This window comes from Typha latifolia, chromosome 11, assembly GCF_019914945.1.
Source record: "Typha latifolia isolate L0001 chromosome 11, TyphaL0001v2, whole genome shotgun sequence".
Classification (NCBI taxonomy): Eukaryota; Viridiplantae; Streptophyta; class Magnoliopsida; order Poales; family Typhaceae; genus Typha; species Typha latifolia.
The window spans coordinates 665,607-688,953 of record NC_133096.1 but is presented as its reverse complement, the minus strand read 5'-3'; the positions used below and the strand labels follow the sequence as shown (position 1 = coordinate 688,953).

Below are 23,347 nucleotides of genomic sequence, written 5' to 3'. Positions count from 1 at the left end.
GTTCTTCTCCTCATCTGCCAGCCGCCCAGAAGGACGGTCGCGGTCTATCGCTGCTCGTGTTGCTCCTGATGAGTATTATCATCACGAGGCACAATTTTTTTTTCAAAATCTTTTGTTATTAAGTAATCAAGTTTTTAGTAGACATATTTTTTGCTTGAAAGTTCACATAAACATGGCTAGAAGATTCATTCATGCTTCCAGATTCCAGCTCTTGTGATTTATAATTCAATTGCTATATTGTGTTAAGAGAAATTAGAAGCTACATATCTTGTATACTTCACAATGGCAAACTCTCAGGTATATTTGTTTTAGAAGCAACCTCTTTATATATAACTATAAATAGATTCTCTCATTGATATTTAATATGTCTGTCTTTGTTCTTTGGAAATTAATTGATGCAAGGAAACACCATTGGGAGAGCTACATTTCAATTTAAAAGTTAAATGACAATTATACTATATTTTTTTATTTATTTTTAAATATGTCAATCTCTCTAAGAATCAACAGTGCTCCATCTTTTCACTACTAAATAATATTTAGATTAAATGCATTTTACCACTTTAAACTTTTCTTTTATGGCTAAATTGCAACTATAAACATAATTAATAGAGATGGTAAAATGAATTTTAAAATTATGCTTCTATTGAATAAATGGGAATTGAAAGAAAGAGAGAGATTAGGTGATGCAATAAAATTTCAAAAGGCAAATTTTTTTTTAATTCAAACTACTAAAACTTTCTAACATAAAATCTATTTAACTCATATTTTTTTAAATTCAATTACAAAAAAAAATATAAACTACAAAAAAACTCAAAAATGGTGTGTTAACTATAAATCACTAAAACATAAGATGTTATGCAAAAAAATTAAAATAAAAAAAGGGTTTTAAGTAAGTCCCACTAAAAATCTTCTCAAATATCATAATTGGCACTGCTTTTCAAAATATAACAATTGCCACCCAAGTCCTTTAGAATTATCATTATTATTAGTTTTTAACACAATATAATTAATAATAGTTAAAAATAATTAAAATATCCTTGCTTTGAATTTTAGAATGTAAAACATTTATTACTCATGAAGATATTCTTTTCCTTGTACTATGATTTGACTAATATTAGATAGTTTCTAAATCATTTCAAATAATTTATGGAAGGGTCTAATAATTATTTTTATAATCTAAATTTAGTTTTAACTATGATTAGTTAAAATTATAGCAACTGGTTGGCATCTTAAAATTTAAGGGCTGATTAATTTTATTCACAATTATTATATTAAAAAAAGAGAAAATTATAATTATCTTATCTGGTTAGATATAAATTCACTTCACAATTTATAATTTTATTTCTATTATTTTACTCATTTATGCTATATATAAACTAAACATATTTGATCAATCTACGTGTCAAATTTTTGAAAATAATATTTTTAATGTAAAACTTATCTAATTATTTATAACTTTATCTTCAGATAACTAGCTGTTTGTAGATTGATCAAATATAATAAAAAAAATATTATTTTTAGTTTAAATATAATCATAGGGGAATAAAGTGAGATCTCAAAAAATTCAGTGGTTATATGGAAATATCTTAAAATTTTAAAATTAAAATAATACCAATTAAATAGGGGTGGAAAACAAAGAAAAAAAAAGAATAGTACCAAATGGGTCCCAATCTAACTAACCAATCGAATCCATTCCACCCTGGGTCCCAGTTCGATGAACCAATCAATTCTCTTTTTAGTTTTAGGACGGTGAGAGTAGTACAGTAGAATTTTTCTCAAAGTCTCACTTCGTCCCTCTGGTTCGAGATCCAAGCAAGAAAGAACTTTGAAACCCTAGCCATGGCGACCAAGAGCTGGGGATCCCTCCTCCTCCTCTTCCTCTTCTTCTCCTCTCTATTCCTCGACTCGCCGGCGACGGCGAGCTCCGATTCTCCCTTCATGGTGGCGCACAAGAAGGTAAGTCTCTCCAGGCTCAAGTCCGGCGCCGAGAGGGTCTCCGTCTCGATCGATCTTTACAACCAGGGATCCGCGTACGTTTCCCCTTATGGCTTTCTTTTCCTGCCCCGATTCTGTTGATCGAGTTGCTATGATCTGTTCTGTCTTTCATTTAAATCAAATTATGAAGATATAATGATAGATTTTCTTTTATTATTCTGAATTACTGCGTGACCTTTTATTCTACTGTTGATCCATTTATCTGTGATATTTCTTGCCACTCAATAGGAAAGGAATCAATTTATTAAAAATTGTAGTTCAACTTCGGTGATTCACTGCTGGATCTTGATAACAGTAATGAGTTAAGTGTGTAGTCTAGTAATTTGGGTCCGAGGATAATGTATCCATTTCTTAGCGATCACCATTTCTCTAACGATTATAGGAACTTGAACATAAGATGTTCTATTTATGGATATTTTCTTGGCCGTAGCTTTTTCTCTTCTTCTTTTTTCTGGCATAAAATAGCTTGAAGACTTTCTATGTGTTTGATGTAATATGTGGTTTCAGATATCCAAAATTGGAATACCCTGAATTTAGAAAATCAAATTGTACTCCTCCTATTTGACACTGTTCCTAGACCAAACTTGCATAGGTAATAGACCAATCGGGAAGCGTGGCTCTCAAGCTGTTGCATCCCCTCTTCTGTTGGATTGTGCTTTCTTCTATTGTTTCTTTACCGTCATACTTGCTTCTTTATTTGTTGGTATCATCAATTATAACAACAAAATGATTGTCCATAATTAGACTTTTGGGTTAGTATAATTAAGTTAAATTGGTTCTAGTAACCTAGACATTGACTCTCACTAGATTGCTAATTGACAGACCTAGTGATGCCCATAGTGACTAACCTCTAGTGGAATTATATGGTTGGAAGTTTGGAACCAGTGTATGCTTTGCCCCTTGACAACCTGATATGTGTGAACCACCTAGAGTGGGCCTTTTGCATTTCTGCAGTATTATGCAGGTAACCAGTTTGCCCACTTCTCAGTGCAATTGCAACCTTGTACTTTAAGGCATAAATTAAATTTTATTTTAACTGTGTAATCTTTATTTTGAAATCCAAACTCAGCATAATTGCAGAGTAGTGCTGTTAATTCAAGAGTAGATAAGTTGTGCTCTTGAAGGAATTCTTGCTTTGTGCACCACCACTTAGATTTCATCGACTACCTCACAGTAACAATTATTGTCTATTATGTGGATGCTCCGACATGCAATCTGTGTTCTGCAGTTCTTCAGGTTGCTCTACTAGTTTAAAACTACTTTTTGGACAGACAGGTTTTCTCATGATAGTTGCATCAAGAAACTTGAAAGTATCATATGTCAGAAAGTCCACGCTAACAATATTTGAGTGCTTGATCCTACACCTTTCAATCATTCTATTCATGAATCATATTAAAAATTTCGGGATATGTATGCGATGCTTGATCCTATTTTGTGAGACAATTAACTGTTAACATAGTGTTATGCTTGATTTGTTGCTTGTCTAACGAATGATCGGGCAATTTTGTGTAGGTGTTAGAACTTCATTACTCTATCTAATCTTTAGAGTTGCTTCTGATTTTTGTCATATCTAGCCATGCTAGTTATGAACTTATGTGTATAAGATGTACAGTGCTGTTATAAAAGCTTGCTGTAGATTTTTTTTTTCTGGTTGTGAGTATATCTGTTGCATGTAACATGCTCAAACAGAACATTTGGAGAAAACATCAGTGATTTTATCTAAAATATAATATCTTATCTTGCTAAGGCAAATTGTAATAATAAGTTAAGAACATTTAATTGAAGCTAAATTCCTTGGTGCCAATTTATCTATCAATGATGCATTTACTGTCTGATCAAATTGGAAAAAGTTGTGATGTTCTGCGAAAAGGAAAACAAAAAAAAGTTCCTTATGTTATATATCTCACACCTTTACCAAACTGACAACATTTCCAGGACGGCATATGACGTGAACCTTAACGATGATAGTTGGTCGCAAGATACATTCGATCTGGTCTCTGGCAGCACCACCAAGTCATGGGAAAGGCTCGATGCGTGAGTATCTCCTATTTTACTACATGTACATGTTGTGTTCTGATCTGTTCTCTTACAATCTTTTGATGAAATTGAGCTGTTTTACCTCTAGTGGTTCCACTGCTTCTCACTTCTTTGTCTTGGAGTCCAAAGTGAAGGGCATATTCCATGGTTCCCCTGCAAGCATCAAGTTTCGTATTCCCACCAAGGCTTCACTTCAGGTAGACTTTTTAGAATAAATTTACAAGTATTTAGCCTATATGAGATTACAAGCTTTAATTTCTGGTTCACTGCTGAATGGTGTATTCCATCAGCTTTGTGCAACCAATAAATAGATCAGACAACATTAGCCATGAAGCAGCTGTTTAATTCTTCTGAAGCCCTGTGCTTACTATCTTATAGTTCCCTACTTCCCTTTACTACTCTGCATAGTGCTGCATGGTTTCTTTCTATTATGTTTTGGTGTTCAAAGTTATTTGTTTCAACCTTGTTGATTCTATGTTATAGGAAGCTTATTCTACACCAGTTCTTCCATTGGATATTCTTGCAGATAGGCCTCCTGAAAAGAAATTTGAATGGGTGAGTCACCCGTATACCATCACTCGTACATTTTACTTCAAAGCTTTATGTTCCTTACTGACTCTAACATTTAACTTGTATGCTCTTACATTCCCCTTTTGGAAAATTGGCATACTTTTCAATTCAAAAATTCACAGGCTAAGGTAAATCTTCATCTCCTTGAAAGTTAATATATCAATTTCAGAGCCCAAACTTCCTTTGCTCTTGTTTGAGCCTATCAAGCTAAACATAATTGTCTGCTTGCAGAGGCTGGTAGCAAAATATGGAGCACTTGTCTCTGTTCTATCCTTGGTCAGCCTGTTCATTTATTTGGTAGCAAGCCCGGTAAAATCTGGCTCTGCAAAAGGAAGCAAGAAGAGACGCTAAATTCGAAAGTTATACGGGGTGTGTTGATCAATTCTGTTTCAGGAACATGATCTTTTAATTTGTAGGACCAGGGAGAAAGATGTGTAATCAGTTATTCGGTTCATTAGTTTTAAGGCAGCTGGAGGTTTCTGACCAAGACTGAGGAACTTCTTTATTTTAACCAAATTCATTTGAACTGTAAGATTTTGGTTCCATTAAATGGACGGTCATAATGCAATCAGTATTTCTTTTTTCCAAAGCAACTGCTGTTCCCATACCTAGTTATATGCTTCTGTTGAATAAGGAACTGATGATGATCTTCTAGGTAGAGCCATCTGATTTGAATTGATGGTGATGATCTTCTAGGTAAAAATATGTAACATAATGGAAGTTTTGAGATTAAGTAGATCTACTGAATATGGAAGTACTGTTAAAATCTTTCATGAGGATTGTCATCACAATGATTACTACAACCATATGGTGTGATCCAATGGTTGATCTCATCTAGTTATGTTTCTCTATGTTCTTTATCGCTATTTATCAGCTATATATTTAGTGGATGACTTCTTATCAAGCTTATGATCCTGTGGGCATTGACCATCAAAACAAAGACTAAGGTGATGCTTGGAATCTTAGAGTTGGCCCTATCAAGTTGACTTCATAACCTACCTTCTAATTTCTTATTACAAATGATAACATTAACTATGCATGTTAGTTGACCTATTGGTCTAATCACAAGTATATAATTGGATTTCTAAATTACAAAAGAATAAATCAATCAAGGACTATGAATAAGGGATAATGACACATAATGTTAGTTGATTCCTTCATTAAGAATTGCTCCAAAAAGGTATTGCCATTGTTGGCTCACTACTTCAGCTCTCATTCATACTTTTGTACCTCCAATTTGTGATTCATTTCATGTGTTCTGGTGGTCACTCCTGCCAATGTTTCTCTTTTGGTGTGAAACTACCCCACATTGTGGAGAAGAAGGATTGGACTCTTGCTGTCGGATTCCTCTGTCCCAGGATTTTATGATCATTTCTTAACATGGAGAAATTTCTTCAGTGTTTGCTTTCTAGATTATGTTTTTTTTTTCTTTTTTCAAAAAAGTTTGTGTAGTGATGTGATACATAGTAACAATGTCAGGATCAAGTGGCTTGGGCCTTTGAGTAATGATCATTCTCTGCTCATTTTATTGGACTCTCTTTTCAAAGATTTGAGCTCAAATGAGCAAGAAATGATCAAGTGGCTGAGCTTTTTTTTTGACACACCTGAGCAACACAAGATCTATGGATAGATAGAAATAACCATAAAGAGGTAGCCAAAGTTGGATGAGAGTTGACAATGTAAAAGAAAAGACATGGAAATATTTGTCATTTAATATAGGAGATAGTTACCAATTGGAACCCTGATTTATTACCCATTTTTATATAAACCTCCTCATTTTTTTCTTTTTTCAATTGGATTGCTCAACTATGTAAAATTTCTTAATTATTTGTTTAATTATTTTTATTAAAAAGGACACTTATCAATTTTAGATTGTTTGTAGCCTATTTTATCTTCATAGAAAGAGAGAGAAGTTGAACGTAAAATAATTACTTAATATTTTTATCCATGCAATCCGAGGAGCGGGTAATTAAAATAGTCTTTTTAAAATTTTTATTAGTCACGAGCTTATATAATATAAGACTAAGCAACGAGATTAATCATCTTCGATAAATAGATCGGGCAATTAAGCCGACTCTACTAAAATATAATATCTCAGTACTTATTCAAGAGAATCACTTTTGAATATACCATTTCACTACCCATAATTAATTAATTCAGTGTAAAATATTTTCTAGAGTAAAGCTCAAGACATAAGAGTTGAATTGTAAATACTGAAAACTTAGGGTGTGAATTATAAATTCATAAAGATTATATAATTTTCTCTCTCTCCCTCAAACTTGGGAGGAGATTTTGGGAAATCCGCTTGAATACAAGTAAGTATATCTCTCTCCGACTCTTACTTCCTCGCACAAAAATTCTTCCCAAAATCTCCACTCTTTCCCTTTCTCTCTCTACCTTTTTTATAATTTGGAATCCTCTCTTGGTCTTTCTCTCTCTTGGCTTCGCCCTTAGGCGATGAGTGCTCCCACCATCGAGATGATCGCCAACTCTCTCCGTAGCTGCTCTCTTGGTAGAAGACCGATCAGAACGCCATCTCCGCCGCCACAACTCGTCGAAGCCAGCGATGATAGCGGCGGAGTCCAGCTCGAGTTGAACTCCAACGTCGCCCTCCCTTACCACTGGGAGCAATGCCTTGACATAAGGGTAAGAATAAATGCATCGCTTCTCTTGTTTCGCCCATCATTGATCATAAATGCGACAGACCCAACTCTTTAATGGCCGTGTCTTGGGTTCGATTCCGCCGTCAAAATCTTTCCTTTGTCTTGGTTCTCTCACTTTTTGTTCTTTGTTCTAGCTTTTGATCAGAAACAAATTAAGTAGAAAGTAGATTGGGTTGGGTTTTGTACTCTTTTCTCTTATTTCTTCCATCATTGATCATAAATGCAGCAGACCCAACTCCTTAATGGCCGTTCTGGATTCGATTCCGCCACCAAAATCCTGTTTCTCGGTTCTCTCTCTTTCCTTCGTTCTTTCTTTCTTTCTTTCTTTGAGAAACAGAGTCGAAGATAGATTAGGTGATGTTTATTGATCAGAAATGAAGTAGACCCAACTCATTAATGGCTGTTCCTGATTAGATTCAGCCGTCAAAATCTTTCCTTTGTCTGGGTTCTCTCTCTTCGGTTATCTATTCTCGCTTGTTTCTCCCATAATCGATCATGAACGAAGTAGACCCAACTCTTTAATGGTCGTGTTGGGTTGGATTCCGCCGTCAAAATCGTCCCTTTATCTCGGGTATCTCGCTTTTCTTTGTTTGTTCGACCTTCGAGAAGCAGCCCCTTTGTTACAAAATCCCACCTTTTTTCCATTTGCAGACCGGAAAAATCTACTACATCAACTGGGAAGACGGCACCACCACCACCACCGACCCCCGCATCTCCACCTCCACCATCATCACCACCATCTCCTCCTCCTCCTCCTCCTCCTCCTCCTCCTCCGAAGACAGCACCTCCGACCACGTCGGCAAATTTGGCGATAGAAGTGGAAGCACCACCGGCTACTCCTCCAACCTCTCCGTCCTCTCAAGCGACGAGTCCTCCACCGCCGAGTCCGTCGTCGGCGGCAGCGACGGAGGCTTCGCCTCCGACTCTGCCCAGGTCCTCGTCGCCGCCGGATGCAAGGCTTGCTTCATGTACTTCATGGTGCCCAAGCGAGTCGAGTGTTGTTCGAGATGCGGTGGGGAACTCCTCCTTCTAGGCCGAGATGGATGCGTCTGAGACGAAGTATAGGACTTGAATCCATGTTGGTATTGGATTTTAGCTCCAAAAAATGAGTAAAAATTGCATCTTTTTTCCTCCCTTTCCTCGACGACTTTTTTCTCCTCTTTTCAAATTAATTACATTTCAAACCCTGAAATAGTTCCTACCTTACCTTCTTAATATTTATATTTTAGGCCACCTATAATTGACTTTATTCTCACCAAACAACCTTTAAAAGAGAAGTTCCTACTCTGTTTTCTAAAAATAAATACTAAAATAGGAAGTTTGGAATATAAATACCAAAACCCTGACACGTGAACTATAAAATGGTCAAAATATAGGGTGTAAAATGTAACTTTCCTTTTATTTATTTATTTTATTTTATTTTCATTTCTTCCACTTTTTCTTTTCAGCCACTCTGAAAAATTAACCTATGTAAATGATGTTCTTCTTCTCTGACAATTATTCTCCTCTTAGACTTAGCTTGTGGTTTTATTCTCAATAACTTCTACTATTCATACTCAAACTCTACTTTAGTTTTCACTCTTATTTCTTAGATCTTTTTAAGCAGTTATAATTCAGTCAAAAATTTATAGAAAATAATGATATATATATATATATATATATATATATATATATATATATATATATATATATATATATTGCTCACCAATAATTTGCATGCCAAGTTACTAAGATATAATTCAAAGGATGTGGTTTTACCCATTAAATTTACTGCATCATTACACAAAGGAAACTTTGCTCAGTTCAGCAGGAAGGAATCTTTGCAGAGGAGAGAACCAACACAAAGAAGCCATCCAACCCCAAAATCTAGGATATATATATATTTATATTAGAGAGAGAGAAACAATCTCACAAACCAAAAATCTTACACTAGAAAGGGATTGTGACAGTAAAGTGCACTACTTTCTTCATGTTTATTGTTTGGCATACTATCACAAGCATTAGGGCAACTGTTCTTCTACACTGGATCTGCTCTAGTTTTGCCTCTTCCAGGTTCTATGTAAGCAAGAGCTATCTATTTTATTTTATTTTAGGCTGACCGCCTGACCACTGTAGCTCAATAGTTGAATCCTAGTTGATCACGGATTTATTTGTATCTATAATTTAAATTTATTATGATCTATTTTTTAGAAAAGTTATTCGAGTTATCTAATTTATACATCAGAGAGAATTAATTAGATAATCCGAACAACTTTTCTAAAAAAAATTGCTGCTTTTGTAGAAGAGAGATGCCTCAATATTAAATAGATTGCTAATTTTACATGGATCATTAACTCATGAAATAAATTTTATACTGGTATAGGTATACTCATTTGTTATATTTGCATAAGAGAAGTTATACCGATATAAGTTATTATAATACTTCTTTACAAACAAGTATAGTGTGTAATATAATTTAGCAGATAACTAAAGTATTCTTTACAATGGATTAATGAGAGGAGAAGAGAAGAAAAGAAAAAATAAAAATAAAAGAGTGAATGAAATGATAATTGACTGACCCAGTACTTTCTCAAAGGTAAACTAATAATGAATAAATAAAAACATACTGAAGGGAAGAAGAGATGAGAGTGAAGTAGATATTAATAAATTAATATTGAGAAAAATAATTGTTTATTTATTATACTAATTAAAAAGACTTATACTAAAAATAAGATTTATTTTTAAATTCTACAAGTGAAGGAGAGAACCTTCCTGGTGTTCTCAAAGGTTTGTACAAGATGAACATCACTTCTCAGTATGAGAAGTACCTGAAGGACAAACCTACATTCCTGAGTATATCCTGCAACCAAATTCAAATCCTTTCCTTTATTTTCCTTTTCCTTTTGATAGATTATGCAAAGAAATTAGCCCTAAAGTCAGACCATAACAAGCTCAAACCATAGACTCCTCATAGAAAATTCAAACACATACACATATCCTCTGTTTTAGGCTAATAAAACACACCCATTTGAAATAGCAAACTTTTCCTTTTTCAAAAGTCGACATTAACCCAGAAGAAACTTGGATAGTGATCCAAGGGTCATTTAGGAGGATATTGATCCCATCACCTTACGAACCATAGTCCACAGAGCCTGCCAGGCACACTAGGCACACAAGGACCTGGGCTTGGCCTTAACGACCCAGGGGTCAAGGGCCCCATATTTAAGCTTCATCAAAGCCACCCAAAAAACTGAAGAATTATGTTTCCAATCCTGAGGCTGCTCTCAGCTTTAGATCTAGTCACAATGTCCCAATTAATGAGATGGATTTCCTTCTTATCCTTGCTCTTCTCCTAAAGGAAACTTCCTAGGCATTTTGGAAACCTAATCAAAGGTAAGAGTTTGAAATCTAAGAGTGAGAAAACCAATAATTAGAGATAGCAATAGAGTAGAGTGAATCAGAGTATGGTACCCAGTTTCCACCCAACAAACTTCCTCTCCACTCTATCCACAAGATCCCTTTGATTGGCAACCAAAATCCGGTTCAGTAAAATAGTCCCCAGATAGGTGAAGGGAAAATAAGCCTTTTCAACATTCAACAACTCTAACAGCTACAGGAAGTCTCTCGCAGGGTACGAGGGGCAAAATAGATGTTGGATTTGTTTAAGTTGATCTTCTCATTAGTGATGGAGTAGGTGTCTGTTTATAACCCCAGTCGAAACAAGATTGGCTTCACAAGAGATATGAATGTCATTCTCATACAACAAGTGGGGTAGAAGAGAAAAATTCTCCCCAATCTAATTCAATTACACCACTTAACCAAAAAAACCCATGGAGAATAGAGCAGAGTAATAGCATTCTAACTCATCCTATCATAAAATCTTTTTTCCATATCAATTTTAAGCAAGCATCATAAGAGGCCAGAGTGTGTTATCTCTTGGGCACAAAGAATATTAGCATGTATAAGAATATTTTGGCCAGCAAACTAGCATTAAAAATTAATAATAATAATAATAATAATAATAATAAATAGCACTGCAAACTCTAGGGCCCATCAGATCCCAATACTTCCTGGAAACCACAAGGCCTTTCTGATTTCTAAAGCGAGGCAGGGTGGCAGAGGGAAGAGGAAGCATTCTTAGTCAATCTGAGATGATAGGCTATAGCTCTCAATGTCAGCACTCTGGCTCTCATTCGAATTCCAAAAGATTGTTGTAAAACTCCAAAAAACTTTCAATAGTTACCTAACAGTTACCGAGGTATGAAAGAACTTTTAGAATTCAGGTCCCATTATTGATCCCATTCACTTCAATTGTTTTAAGTCCCACTAAACTTTATAGAAAGAGAGAATACTACTGTATACCTATCAACATGGAAGGTACATATATATACTGAACAGAGTGCTACATCTAGATTGCATCTAAAAGTTACAAACATGCATGCAGAGGCATTAGAAGTTACAAATGAAGCTACTCTCTTCATCTCTAATGAACAGAAACAGGAGGAGAAGTAGTAGTACTGCCCTGCTGCACCGCCGCAAACTCTGAGACCGCGTCGAGCAGATGCGTGGTCGCCTTGTCGTAGCTGATGAAGCCCATGAACCAGAAGTCATGGCCATCCACCGTCATTATCTGGATGTACTTCTCCGGTGGGCTCTCCCTCATCGTTACTGGATTTACGTTGGCGATCTTCGCTAGAGGGATGAAGACCTGAGAAAGATATAACAAATTCATCAGACTCCGCAGATGGAATAGTTTGTATTCAAATTCTAGTCCATTTGGTTACATGACAAGAAATTTTTTAGGATTTTTGACAGTGCATAGAAGTAGCTACGGCACTGTTTGCTTTTGAGTTAGGAACTCACCTGACATCTAAACCGGTTCAGTAACTAAACATTTCTTTTATTTTTTCCATACCTAATCAAGATTACTGTCCCAAAAAAATTAAGACTAACTAATCGAGTTTAGACTTAGCCTCAAACTAAACAAAGCCTAAAATGCCTCTTATCAACTCGGATAAGTTTCAGAAAGATTTCTACATAATTATCATTTAATACTTCCAAAATATTATAATAACCACTACATTCTTTAAAATATCATAATCATTAAAACCGTCTCAAAAATGCCATAATTCCACTTGTCAACGTAAATCAGCAAAAAATTATTTTGCCTATATATATATATATATAACTTTATCATTTTATTAAAAATTAATGATAAATAATTACGCTTTAAACTTTAAGAAAGAAGAATATTTTAGTGATTTATATATATGTGCTTAATTTAACAATTCTCTGTTAGAATAATTTTTAAAAAGGAACATGTTGAATATCAACCTATATTTTAGTAATTTTAAAATGCTCCTACTGCTAAGTATACCAGAAAAGAAAAATAAATGATTAATAGTTGGACACCTCAAGAAAGAACGGTGTTTTAATCATTTATATATATTCGTATATTCCATCAAAATCTAAAGAAAAATAGGTGAAAACAATGCAATATATGTAATTGTGATTAACCTTGTAGTAGCTCCATGCGACTTGGCCGGAGGGGGCGGTGAAGGACAGCGGGCGATCGCTGCAGAAGGCGGCGTTGAAATTGGTTAAGTAGAGGGTGCCGGCGACGGGGCCGGTGGCGGTGGAAAGGTAGCAGGCGAAGGTCTTCTTGAGCTTCTCGGCCGGGTTGGCCGGGAAAGTCCGCTTGTAGAGGGACTCAAATCCTCCTTCGGTCAACGCCTTTGCAGTCAGGCTAAGCTTCCCCCACGCCGCCTCCGAAGGCGATCCTGCCGTTTTCACTGCCCACATTACAAACAATCTTATTAATCTCTGTCTCTGTCTCTCTCTCTCTCTCTCTCTCTCTCTTCATTCATTAGGGAAATTTCTCTGAGAAATGAAACTTACAGCTGTGCCAAATGTTGGATGAGAGCTCCTCGGCCTTTTTGGTCCAGGTATTGAAGTAATCAAGTATATGTTCCATTGGGCTCGCGTTGGACCTCTGCACCGGCACACTCTCCAGCACATACGGCGGCGGCTCGTCGTCTCCGGCGCGGCTCCGCCACATCGCCGCCTCCCGGTTCTGGGGGTGCGCCGCCGGAGCCGCCGGAGGGCCCATCTGCTTCGTCCCCCACGCCGCGGGCTCGCCTCCTTCTTTGCCTTCCTCCTTCGTCTCCATGGCTGGGGGCTTTCGTCGAACACCTCGCGGGCAATAGATCGATCAGGTGAGAACTGAGAACCTTGAACTTAGTGGAGTTTGGTAGGAATTTGGGATCGGATAGCACGAATATTTAAGCGGGATAAAGGTGGGGATATCCGGTGATTAGTTGCCTTCCAGAGTAAGATAATGCGGACGCGTGGAAGGCAACGCGGATAAGTTCTCGAAGCTGCCGACTAAAATTCTACATAGTTCGGAAGGCAAGCTTATCTAATTCTCGGATAACTTAACGCGTACTTCCTTTTCCGGATAAACACAGATATGGAGTCGGATATATTATAGTCTTTTTTTTTGTTTGCATTATAGCCCTTCAAAGTTCGTTATTTGCATGACTAACCTTGGGATTACTTCTTGGCACCTTTTTAAGCTAAAAGCTTCTATAAATTTTTTATTTTTATTTTACTTCCATCCATTTCATTCTAATTTTTCTCTAATTTTTAGTTTTTTATTTGTCAAGTTATTATTGTCCAATTTATTTCTAACCATTAAGAAATATAATTAAATAATTGAGAAATCAAGATCGTTTAAATTAATATGCAGAAGAGGCATTAGATCAACATTAGAAGACAGAAGACACACACAGAGAGAGAGAGAGAGAGAGAGAGAGAGAGAGAGAAAGACATCAACAAGTACTCTCCTACTTAATCTCTTCCTCCTCTCTTATGGTTCACTTCAATATGCTCTTTTTCTCATGGGTATTCTAAATGTTTGCTTGATTAGGGTTGATGGGTCCTTGTTGGGAATATTTATACATCTTTATGTAGCATATGATTAATGAAGGATTCTTTCTCCTGTGTTTTGATTTGATTTGCAGGACCTGGAAACCCTCATGCTCCACCATCACATAGTGATTCTATCTACCAATACCAATCACACAGTGGCTATCAGGATTACTTGGTTGATGAGCATCATCCTCCACCTCCACTAGCATCTCAGCCATATTACCACTCCCATGATGATGATGATGATTCTTTCCTCTCGTTTCTTAAAGGGTGGTATAATCTCATTTCTTGTTATGTAACATTCTTTGTCCTTTTAGTTTCATGCATTGAGTTGCAGATTCCTTGAGCTGTTGTTGTTTGATTCATGCAAATTGGAGTTATAAATGTGTAGCTTGATATCTTCAAAGGATGGAAGACTATATTTCAATTTGCATTCTATAAGCTTTTATAGTTTAAACTCACTGCTAGAATTTATTGCTTAGAGTTTATTCATCATTCTTGAGCCTTTTTTTTTTTCTCTTCATCCCTCTAATTGATGGTAATAAGTGGCTATCTTTTTATATATATATATTTTCATCTCTTGAGGTCAAAATTCAGTATGGCTGGTCTTTGCTGTTGCTGCCTGATTGAGGAGTGCTGCTGCTTCTGAGAAATGCCACTCTGACTTCATTGCTTCTCTACAATAATATTTTGCTTCTCATGTATAGTTTTATCCTTCTTAGCTCTTTTATAATTTACAGTCTTATATCTTAATGGTCACTGAAGAAGGGGAGTTACATGTACATTTATGGGTTTGTATTTGATATTAAATTTAGGCCTTGTTTACTTTAGAAATAAAGTTAATTCTAAAATATGTATTCCTTTCCCAAATTGATGTCTCTATTATATGAATAAATATGTAATAATTATGTTTGATATGATATAAAGTGAAAAAAAAATATTTTTTATTGTTTATAAAATTAAAGTAAATACTTTTGGATTTGTAACTGTGGTATAAGATACAATTTAATAAATAAAATTTGTATTCTAAAATAGGGTTATTATAATGTTTAGTTGTTATTATGAAATTAGTGTTGTATTCCAGAATAACAATTAAAGGGTTATTCTTAAAGTGAATGGAGACTAAGTATTTCTTGTTTGGTTGTCATGTAGTATATATATGATAGTGTGATACCTCCATGATTGAGATTATTATGTCATTTCTCATTGATATTTTATTCTATTACTTATGGTTGTTCTCAATGGCTTGGATCATATGAATTAGGTAAATTCTTGAATCATCTCTGTTTGGTTGTGAAATAAGCATAAAATTACTCTAATATAATAACTAAATAATAGCTCATCTGAATACTAGTTTATTAATACCTACTCTCTCCTATCTTCTTCCATCTAGTATTTTATATTTACTAACAAAATATAACTACTATGTTGCATTTTAAATGTTATAACTTTAATCAATTGTTATTCCATTCACTCTTGCTCACTCTCTTAATCATTTTTTAATAAATTTATTACTTGTTAATGTATATTAGTTTATAACTAAACACTATAATAACTTAAACTGATAAAAAAAAAGAGCATAGTTAAACTAATTTGAAAGTTATTCTACAGTGAACTGATCATGATTCATGAGTCTCCATCGAGTATTCTATCGAAGATAAGGTAAAAAAACAAGATGAATCATTTAAAAGTTGAAGTAATATTTTAAAAAGAAATCTTTAAATAACATCCAGATTTATTTTTAAAACAAAATGATTAACATAAGGAGTGAGAGAGTTTATAATGGCAAATATATTGAAGACATGGAAGTCCCAAAAAATCCTGGTGTGTGTGGGTGTGGCTACTGAGCTATCCTCCAAATCCAAATATTGGAAACGTCAAAAAGAAATGAGGAGGGGTTGCAGAAAAGCTGGTAAATGCTATCAGGATGTACAGAGGTTTTGCTAAAGAGAAAGGAGCCAAAATGGGCTGTGACCAAACACGAGAAAGGATAATGGAAGGAATGATTTTGCTGCTAGATAGGGCACAGATGTAGCTTTTAGAATCACATAAAAGACAACCAACCCCACCCTCTGACACACTGATCACTTGGAATAGTTGTATCACTTCCACTTCACCCTTTCTTAATCTAGGGTTTGGTAGAGTGACCACAAGAAGAGAATTGAAAGAAAGAAGTAAGAAGAGGTTTAGATTTATAAGGCAGGGGTAATGGTAATAAGTAATACTTGATGATCTCATTTTATAGCTATTTCTAATACACCAAATGGCAGGTCAAAGAAGAAAAATGAAAAAAGGAGCAATAACTAACAAGAAAAAAGGTATAATAATTTTATGAAAAGATGAAGAGCAATCCATGAGGGAAGGTAAAGCAGACAATGTTATAGATCAACCAAACTACCATTACAGATGCAAATACCTAGAAGTATTACATGAAAAAGTAAAACTACAATCTTTGGGTCTAGCGTTACAGCCTTCCTACTTCCAATCTACAACCCAAACTAGCCAAGATAGTAGTAGTACTACTAAAGATCAACAGATGAAACAGAGTGAAGCTCAAATGCATTTACCTTTCGACTACTAAAAACAGCCGCCCAGCATCCCAGCCTAACTCTATAAAATCCAAACAAAATCTGGGGCATCATTTCTTGGTCCGGCAATGGTCCGATAGACGTACATTTTCTCCACCTTATGGAGATCGCTGGGGTTCTCCTCCAATTCATCACTTTCATCCCTTTCATTTATGACCTCCACGTTGAGTCTCGGCATCTTTGATGCAAGGACCTTGCAACCCCCTAATGTAACATCACAGGACGACATCCAAAGGGATCGCATTGTTTCATACTTCCCCACATCCTCCAAAAGCGCAGCATCACCGAAAGGGCTGTCCCTTATCTCCAGCTTCCTAAGATTCTTGCACCCATTGAGAACATATACCATTCCCTTATCACTATCTCCTGCAAATGCTATTGAGAGCATCTCAAGCCGTTCGGCATACATCCCAATATACAAGAAGACCTGGTCTGTTAGAAGGCCTGATAAAGAAAGCCTCCGTAGATCTTTACATGACTGCACAATTGCCCCAAAGCCCTCATCCAATGGCTGGTTAGTCACAGCATCTGGCTTCCTTGGCTCAAGAATACATAATCTGAAGCGTATGAAATTTGGGCAGTTCTTGGCGACTGTTATTAGGGCAGCATTTGTCATCTGGTCACAGAAGTACAGCAAAGAATTCAGTTTTGGGCATCCTGAAGATATAGCAACAAGCCCTTCTTCTGTCACGGCGGCACTTCCTGCACCATAGATATCTGAAGGGAATACCCTTAGCTCTTGCAAATCCTTACAAGTAGAAGCCACAACTGCTAATCCTTTATCTCCAATGCTATCCAATACCTGCAGTAGCATTCTAGCTATTAACTACTTATTCTTATTTCTCAACATGGAAAGAACATAACAATCCAAGATATGGGACGAGATCTCACCCAGAGGCGTTGAAGTTTCCAACAATGACGAATCAGCTTGATGAGGTCAAAACCCTGAATTGCTGGCGCATAACTGAGGTTTAGACCAGTCAGGTTTGCACAGATGGTATAAATAGCAGGAAGACACAGAGGAGAAGCATCCCAAAATCCTGACAAGCTCCTTAATGATTTGCACTTTTGGATGGCATCGAACAGCTTATGAAAGGCTTCAGAACGATGATCGAGCATGAATGAACCTGTTCCCAAGTCCACCAGCTGAGGAGCTTTTGTGAGGACCTTAGCTAATGTCTCTGCAGATACTGCCCTATTAAGCCTCAAGCTCCTAAGGTTTGGGCACCTAGAAACAAGCCTCTCCAATGCTCCGGCATTCACCTCCCCTTTCAGGCAGGCAAAGTTTAGAGATATGAGCGAAGTACAGGAATCAGGGAAGCAACTAAGCCACTGAGGCCCATGATCCTCCATCTCATTTTCCTGTAGGTCTAGCTCCTTAAGAGACCTTGTAAAGAGAAAATAAAGAAAGAGAAAAAATGTCTTGGTCAACAAATCTATCTGAATAGTATGAAAGGAATGTCAACCAGAGCAAACGAGAACCAGATACAACAGTATGATCTGATGGCATCAAAACTGTTCTGATCAATATATTACTCTAAAACAACTTAAATTCTGCTCTCAGATGAATCAAAGATAGATGATCCCATTAGTTCTCGAACTGAATATTACCGATAAAGAGAACTAACTATATACATCGGGTAAGGGATAACAATGGAAGCTCCAATCCCTAAGCTCCGGTTGTTTCTGACAAAATGAAATATGATATGGTTTCTTAAACCAAAGCTGAGAAGATTCCAAAGAGAATTGATTCTACAGCTAGCTGTCAAACTATCCTTCAGAGCTCTACTAATGGATTCAAAAGTTGCAGAACAAGCCAAATCAAATGATAGTGAGACTTGCAATACAAATTTCAGCAGGTAGAGAAATTTAACTTTTCCGCTGAATAAGACTCATGCAATCGAAGATGATCCTTTCAAAAAGTCTTCTATGCCGTATTGCACAAAAATGGTATCTTTTGATCAAGTGAGAAAGATGACAACATGAAGGTAGTCAACCAAAACAAACAATAATGAAGTCCAGTACTAAAAAGGAAGAAAAAAATTTCACTTATTAAATTTTCAATCACTCTACTAGTTACAATATAAAACAAATGACAAGAAGAGCACATTATAGTAGAATGAACCAAGTGAAAACTTAATCTAGTGCAAATTGTTTAGTAGAAATGAACAACAAGTTGCTCACCTGCAATGAGTTGCGATCGCCGCGAGCCCATCAGTGCTAAAACCCTCACAGCTAACAAGAACAAGAGCCTTGAAATGAGGGAAGGATCGCGCCAATAGCTCCAAACACTCATCCGAGACCACCATCCTCTTCATTCTTAGCTCTTCGAGGCCCGGGCAACCCCGGGCCATGGCCTCGATCCATGTCGCCGCAAACCCTCCCCAATCGGGTGGGACCAAATTGAAGTCCGCAAAGTGGGGCTTCCCCTTGACGCTGAGAGATCTCACCCGGGGGAACCTCGCCGCTACCCGCTCCGGCCGGACGGCGTAGCAATTACCGACGAACACATTCCGGCGACTCAGCCGCTCGACGCGGTACCACGCCTTGCACACCGTCGACACCGTGTTCCGGTCGCCGTGCGAGCCCAGGAAATCAAAGATGTGCTCCACCACCTCCTCCGGGAAGTAAGTCATGGTGGCTTTGCAGCCAAAAATCTCTTCCCTTGCGAGGGTTAGGGTTAAAGTTTGGATATGGGTTGGGTTCGGCTTAGATCTGCAGCTGAATTCATCCAACAACTACCAGGAATAGTACCACAAATGATCGCGGCTCTCACCTAGCATTCCATTCCTACTCCAGATTCGTGGTGCTACAGGAACATATCCTCGGGTTAGGCTTAGATTTAGCTCAGATCTTCTGCTAAATTCCTCGAACAGCTACCAGAAATAGCAATGAGAAAGATAAAGATAGCAACATTCAGCTTAAGATTCCTTTAACTAGATCTACTCCATAAACGACAGAATAATTACTCTAAATACTAAAAAACAGATGTTTTCTGACTAAATTCATGGGAAAATCTAGGAAAGATATCCTTTTCCCCTCAGATCACATCCTGAACTAGGAGGAGGAGCGATTAAGTACAAATGCCCCAAAATTACATCGGAAAAACTCAGAAAAAATTGTGGGAAAAAAGATCCAGACCTCACTGCGTCCGAGATCAATCTATCGAAGCCAAAAATTAGTAAAAAAAGAAGTTGCAAGAGGATTAGATCTAATGCCTAGTGAGAGAAGAATAAGGAAGAAATGAGGAGAAGAACAATTTCACTTCTATTTCTTCTCCTTTTCTTCTTCTTCTTCTTCTTCTCTCTCTCTCTCTCCAACGCTATAGTTACTTAACCGCGGTTAAGGAAACCCTAAGCTCCGGTTCCCAATCCAACGGTTCGATTCAATTCGGCGGTCTGATTAGGGACATCTCAACCGTCAGATCTTTACCACCGGTTTATCCCGTTCCATGTGTCCCTATCCGCCAGTTTGCGGATAAGAGGAAACGACGGAAAAAGAAACGGAGAATAACGTATTGGGATGTTCCCAAATTGGCCTCATACTTTGATAAAATTACTGAAGGTACCATCGACTACGTTACTTTCGTTCGTAACGGAATCCATCGAGTTTTTAATGATTAGTAAGTGTGATTGGGGGGATATAAACGAAATAAAAATATTACCCCTAAAAAAATATATTTTATTAAAATCTAAAACCCTATTTTATAAATTTTGAACCATTTAAAAATAAAAAAAATATGGAGAGATAAGTAATTTATTTTTAATATATATCTCATCGACCTACTATATATATATATCAAGCCAAAGAGTATTATTTACTGTAATTTTATAAAAAATAAAACACAACTTTTTTTCATTTTATATCATATTAAAAATAATTATTACTAAAGCGAAAATAAAATTTGTAATATATTTTAATGAGTAAAAGTATATAACTATAAACGCATATGAGATAGGAATATATCGGCGGTCGAGCCGATGAGATGGACGTCTCTGATTGGCTCCGTGGCGTCACCTCCGTACGGGAAATGTCACCGTTCCCACGTTCCAATAAAAGTGATGCCATTCCGGACACGTGGCAGAGATCGGACGGTCAGAGAGACGGGCGGGGGAGGAGGGGAGGGGCGATGGACGGGGGGGAGGGATTTGTGGGGTTTTTGGTGGACCCTAGTTTTGTCGCGTAGCGGAAACGGTGGGCATTCTGGTCATTTCGGATGGAATTATGGACCAATCATGAATGCGACCTCCCCTTTTAAACGGTAGCGAGGTTTTCGGGACACCCGTATACGAACCCAGTACCTCCGTATGACATGTGGACCGGATCTTGTGTCTCTTAACGGGTCGGATTTTGGATCTTAAAAAGGATCCGGTCCACCCCCACTCACCCACCCAAGAGAAATTATATTTTACACCCCTGGTTATATCCTTATTAAATACAAAGTGATACAAGGGTGTTATTTTTTTTATTTTTTTATTTTATTTTTTTAAAGCAATTTCCATTTCCTTATCTTATTTTGACAAATGATCCTTTTGCCCATCTCAACCCTTTAGAGAGTGATGTTATGTAAGACTATAATATACTTGGCAAGGAATTTTTATTGTATTGTATTATTTTTTTGGACAAGGATTCTAAAAATAATTATAAATTGATAATATAATGGTTGTAAAATTAAACTATAATATCTATTTATATTTAAACTAAGAAAATGGCAATATATTATTACATTTATCTTTTTTTAACTAAGATTTGATAATTTAGAGCCGCTCACGAGTTGATTCATTGGATGTGTATGTCCGCAAAGCCTTTAATTATATGAACCTGATGACCGACGGATAGGAGCATCATCTCGATTTACATAGTTAAAGGGGTTAATATGACCTAGTGTAATTTATCTAAAAGTAAAACCTAGGTTTTAATGAAGAACAAAACATAGGATGTGTTATATCTTTTTAACACAATTTTCTAAATTCCAACCTCTCAAGATCCAAAAAGGTTGGGTGCCAACATAAATAAGAAAACATAAAATGCAAGGTGCTGTTTGTAAGTATGATGATCCCTGCTGTAAGAATTAAGATGTCACACTAGATTCATGTGTTAAAAATGCCCCTCCATCACAATTGGACTGTAATGCTCAAAAGCAGCAGCATCTTTAGTTGGTAGAGTTCATGGCCCATTGGAGCTGCTACTGATGGCAAAGGACTCCTGACCTGTCCTCCCTTCTTTTTTTCTTTTTTTTTCTTTTCTTTTTTGTCTCTTTCATTCCTACTCCATCTCATGAGTAGGAGGAATTAAAGGAGAAGATCCATCCTTGTTCTAATTTTGAGGGCACCTGGATATATGAATTCTTATTTCTGTCCAAGAATTTTTTTTTAAGAGGTGAAAAGAATAATGAGAGAATTGTGTTTTAAATTTTTTATTTATTTTATGATATAAAACTTTTAGAGTTGAATGGCTTCTCACCCAAAGGTTCACAATCAAAATATATAACATTAGATGATGTATTGGTTTCTGGGCAGAGAAAGAGAGAGAGAGAGAGGGGGGATGTATTGGATTCTGGGCAGAGAAAGAGGGGGGGAAGAAAAGAATGGGTATGGTGTTAGATGATGTAAAAGCTTGGCTCCACTTGTCAAATGATACCTTGATCAAAAGGTTTTGGGGAATGATTGTGAAAGGCATCAAGATTTCTTTTAGAGTTGTTATAATTCACGCCTCTTGCACATAGTTTTGCTTAGATTTTTAGCCATGTGAAGCATGTCAAAGAAGAAGAACAACAACAAAGAAAAAAAAAAGAAGCTAAGTGGAGGACAAAACCTAGGTGTTGAGATGTTAAAGGTTGTAACTAACCTAAGATTAGAGACCCCTAATATTAAATTCACAGCAAAGTGCAACCACTCCTCCTAATCCCTTTGTTGACTTAATTCTTTGATTATTATGCACCACAAAGAAGAGAGACTTTTTTTTTTAAAAACTCTGTAAGATGCATAAAGGTTCATAAAGTTCACCTATATGGTTTAAGATCATCTTTTAGGACTAAAATATATGAATGATTGGTGTAAGAAGCACTCAAGAATCAATGCCAGAATTTGATCTACCATCTTGCTTTCAAGGCCAAAGTTGATATATGTGCTACCTCCAAAGAAAACAATAAGCTGAACAAATTTGAAAAAATAAATAAAAGGACTCTCACACCTATGATGATTCAGGCACTAATAATATAATAATAAAGTAATCTAAGAAATTTAATGCAATATAATATAGGAATGAACAGAGTATTAAAGGTACCAAAACAATTGAAGCCACAAAAATCAAATGTAGAGGTGCTGCAATAGTCCCCTCACAAAAATATCCTTATTCCTATCATTTCATAGTTGCAAGAAAAGAACCTCTCATACTGTGCAAGATTATGGTTCAAGCAAGGATTGAACATCTCTCCATAATGGACTTTATTTTGGAAAAAAGAATACAGAATAGGAAGACTACGATGTTGAGATCAGTAGGTCAAAAGATAGAAAAGAAGATTCTATTCATAGAGAAACCTTGCACCCTCTAATGTTCTGTCATTCATTTGGTACTGAAAAGAAA

The 23,347-nt window shown here is 36.4% G+C and overlaps 4 protein-coding genes across 6 annotated transcripts; 2 read left to right on the top strand and 2 right to left on the bottom strand.

Moving 5' to 3' along the window:
• Positions 1–1,758: 1,758 nt before the first annotated feature.
• LOC140797271 (uncharacterized) lies at positions 1,759–5,191 on the top strand. 2 transcript variants are annotated; one of them, XM_073150596.1, is made up of 6 exons: positions 1,761–2,030; positions 3,931–4,029; positions 4,121–4,229; positions 4,516–4,587; positions 4,725–4,730; positions 4,834–5,173. In XM_073150596.1, the coding sequence occupies exons 1-6, from the start codon at positions 1,840–1,842 to the stop codon at positions 4,951–4,953; spliced, it is 597 nt and encodes a 198-aa protein (XP_073006697.1). In that variant the 5' UTR covers positions 1,761–1,839; the 3' UTR covers positions 4,954–5,173. The 2 variants fall into 2 exon arrangements, with proteins under 2 accessions (XP_073006695.1, XP_073006697.1); XM_073150594.1 differs by having other exon boundaries at positions 1,759–2,030; positions 4,516–4,730; positions 4,834–5,191.
• A 1,626-nt stretch (positions 5,192–6,817) lies between these two features.
• Positions 6,818–8,457, top strand: LOC140797789 (protein CURLY FLAG LEAF 1-like). The gene is made up of 2 exons (XM_073151446.1): positions 6,818–7,248; positions 7,917–8,457. Exons 1-2 carry the CDS (start codon positions 7,060–7,062, stop codon positions 8,316–8,318), a joined length of 591 nt encoding a protein of 196 aa, XP_073007547.1. The 5' UTR covers positions 6,818–7,059; the 3' UTR covers positions 8,319–8,457.
• Positions 8,458–11,514: 3,057 nt separating this feature from the next.
• On the bottom strand, positions 11,515–13,725 carry LOC140797788 (GEM-like protein 5). Its single transcript, XM_073151445.1, has 3 exons — positions 13,143–13,725; positions 12,762–13,036; positions 11,515–11,952 (listed from the first exon to the last, which is right to left on the bottom strand). Exons 1-3 carry the CDS (start codon positions 13,411–13,413, stop codon positions 11,728–11,730), a joined length of 771 nt encoding a protein of 256 aa, XP_073007546.1. The 5' UTR covers positions 13,414–13,725; the 3' UTR covers positions 11,515–11,727.
• A 2,803-nt stretch (positions 13,726–16,528) lies between these two features.
• LOC140797949 (transport inhibitor response 1-like protein Os04g0395600) lies at positions 16,529–20,046 on the bottom strand. 2 transcript variants are annotated; one of them, XM_073151657.1, is made up of 4 exons: positions 19,904–20,046; positions 18,947–19,638; positions 17,654–18,149; positions 16,529–17,564 (listed from the first exon to the last, which is right to left on the bottom strand). In XM_073151657.1, exons 2-4 carry the CDS (start codon positions 19,396–19,398, stop codon positions 16,785–16,787), a joined length of 1,728 nt encoding a protein of 575 aa, XP_073007758.1. In that variant the 5' UTR covers positions 19,399–19,638; positions 19,904–20,046; the 3' UTR covers positions 16,529–16,784. The 2 variants fall into 2 exon arrangements, with proteins under 2 accessions (XP_073007758.1, XP_073007759.1); XM_073151658.1 differs by having other exon boundaries at positions 18,947–19,571; positions 19,904–20,045.
• Positions 20,047–23,347: the final 3,301 nt, after the last annotated feature.

Bases quoted from the DNA above. Each gene is read 5' to 3' on its own strand.
- LOC140797949 (XM_073151657.1), bottom strand. From the start codon at position 19,398: ATGACTTACTTCCCGGAGGAGGTGGTGGAGCACATCTTTGATTTCCTG. The intron at 18,150-18,946 runs GTGAGCAACTTG...TCTCTTTACAAG, and splicing joins GCGATCGCAACTCATTGCAG to GTCTCTTAAGGAGCTAGACC. The intron at 17,565-17,653 runs GTGAGATCTCGT...ATGCTACTGCAG, and splicing joins GGAAACTTCAACGCCTCTGG to GTATTGGATAGCATTGGAGA.
- LOC140797788 (XM_073151445.1), bottom strand. From the start codon at position 13,413: ATGGAGACGAAGGAGGAAGGCAAAGAAGGAGGCGAGCCCGCGGCGTGG. The intron at 13,037-13,142 runs GTAAGTTTCATT...TAATGTGGGCAG, and splicing joins ATCCAACATTTGGCACAGCT to TGAAAACGGCAGGATCGCCT. The intron at 11,953-12,761 runs GTTAATCACAAT...TATCTTTCTCAG, and splicing joins TCGCATGGAGCTACTACAAG to GTCTTCATCCCTCTAGCGAA.
- LOC140797789 (XM_073151446.1), top strand. From the start codon at position 7,060: ATGAGTGCTCCCACCATCGAGATGATCGCCAACTCTCTCCGTAGCTGC. The intron at 7,249-7,916 runs GTAAGAATAAAT...TTCCATTTGCAG, and splicing joins AGCAATGCCTTGACATAAGG to ACCGGAAAAATCTACTACAT.
- LOC140797271 (XM_073150594.1), top strand. From the start codon at position 1,840: ATGGCGACCAAGAGCTGGGGATCCCTCCTCCTCCTCTTCCTCTTCTTC. The intron at 2,031-3,930 runs GTACGTTTCCCC...CAACATTTCCAG, and splicing joins CTTTACAACCAGGGATCCGC to GACGGCATATGACGTGAACC. The intron at 4,030-4,120 runs GTGAGTATCTCC...TTTTACCTCTAG, and splicing joins TCATGGGAAAGGCTCGATGC to TGGTTCCACTGCTTCTCACT.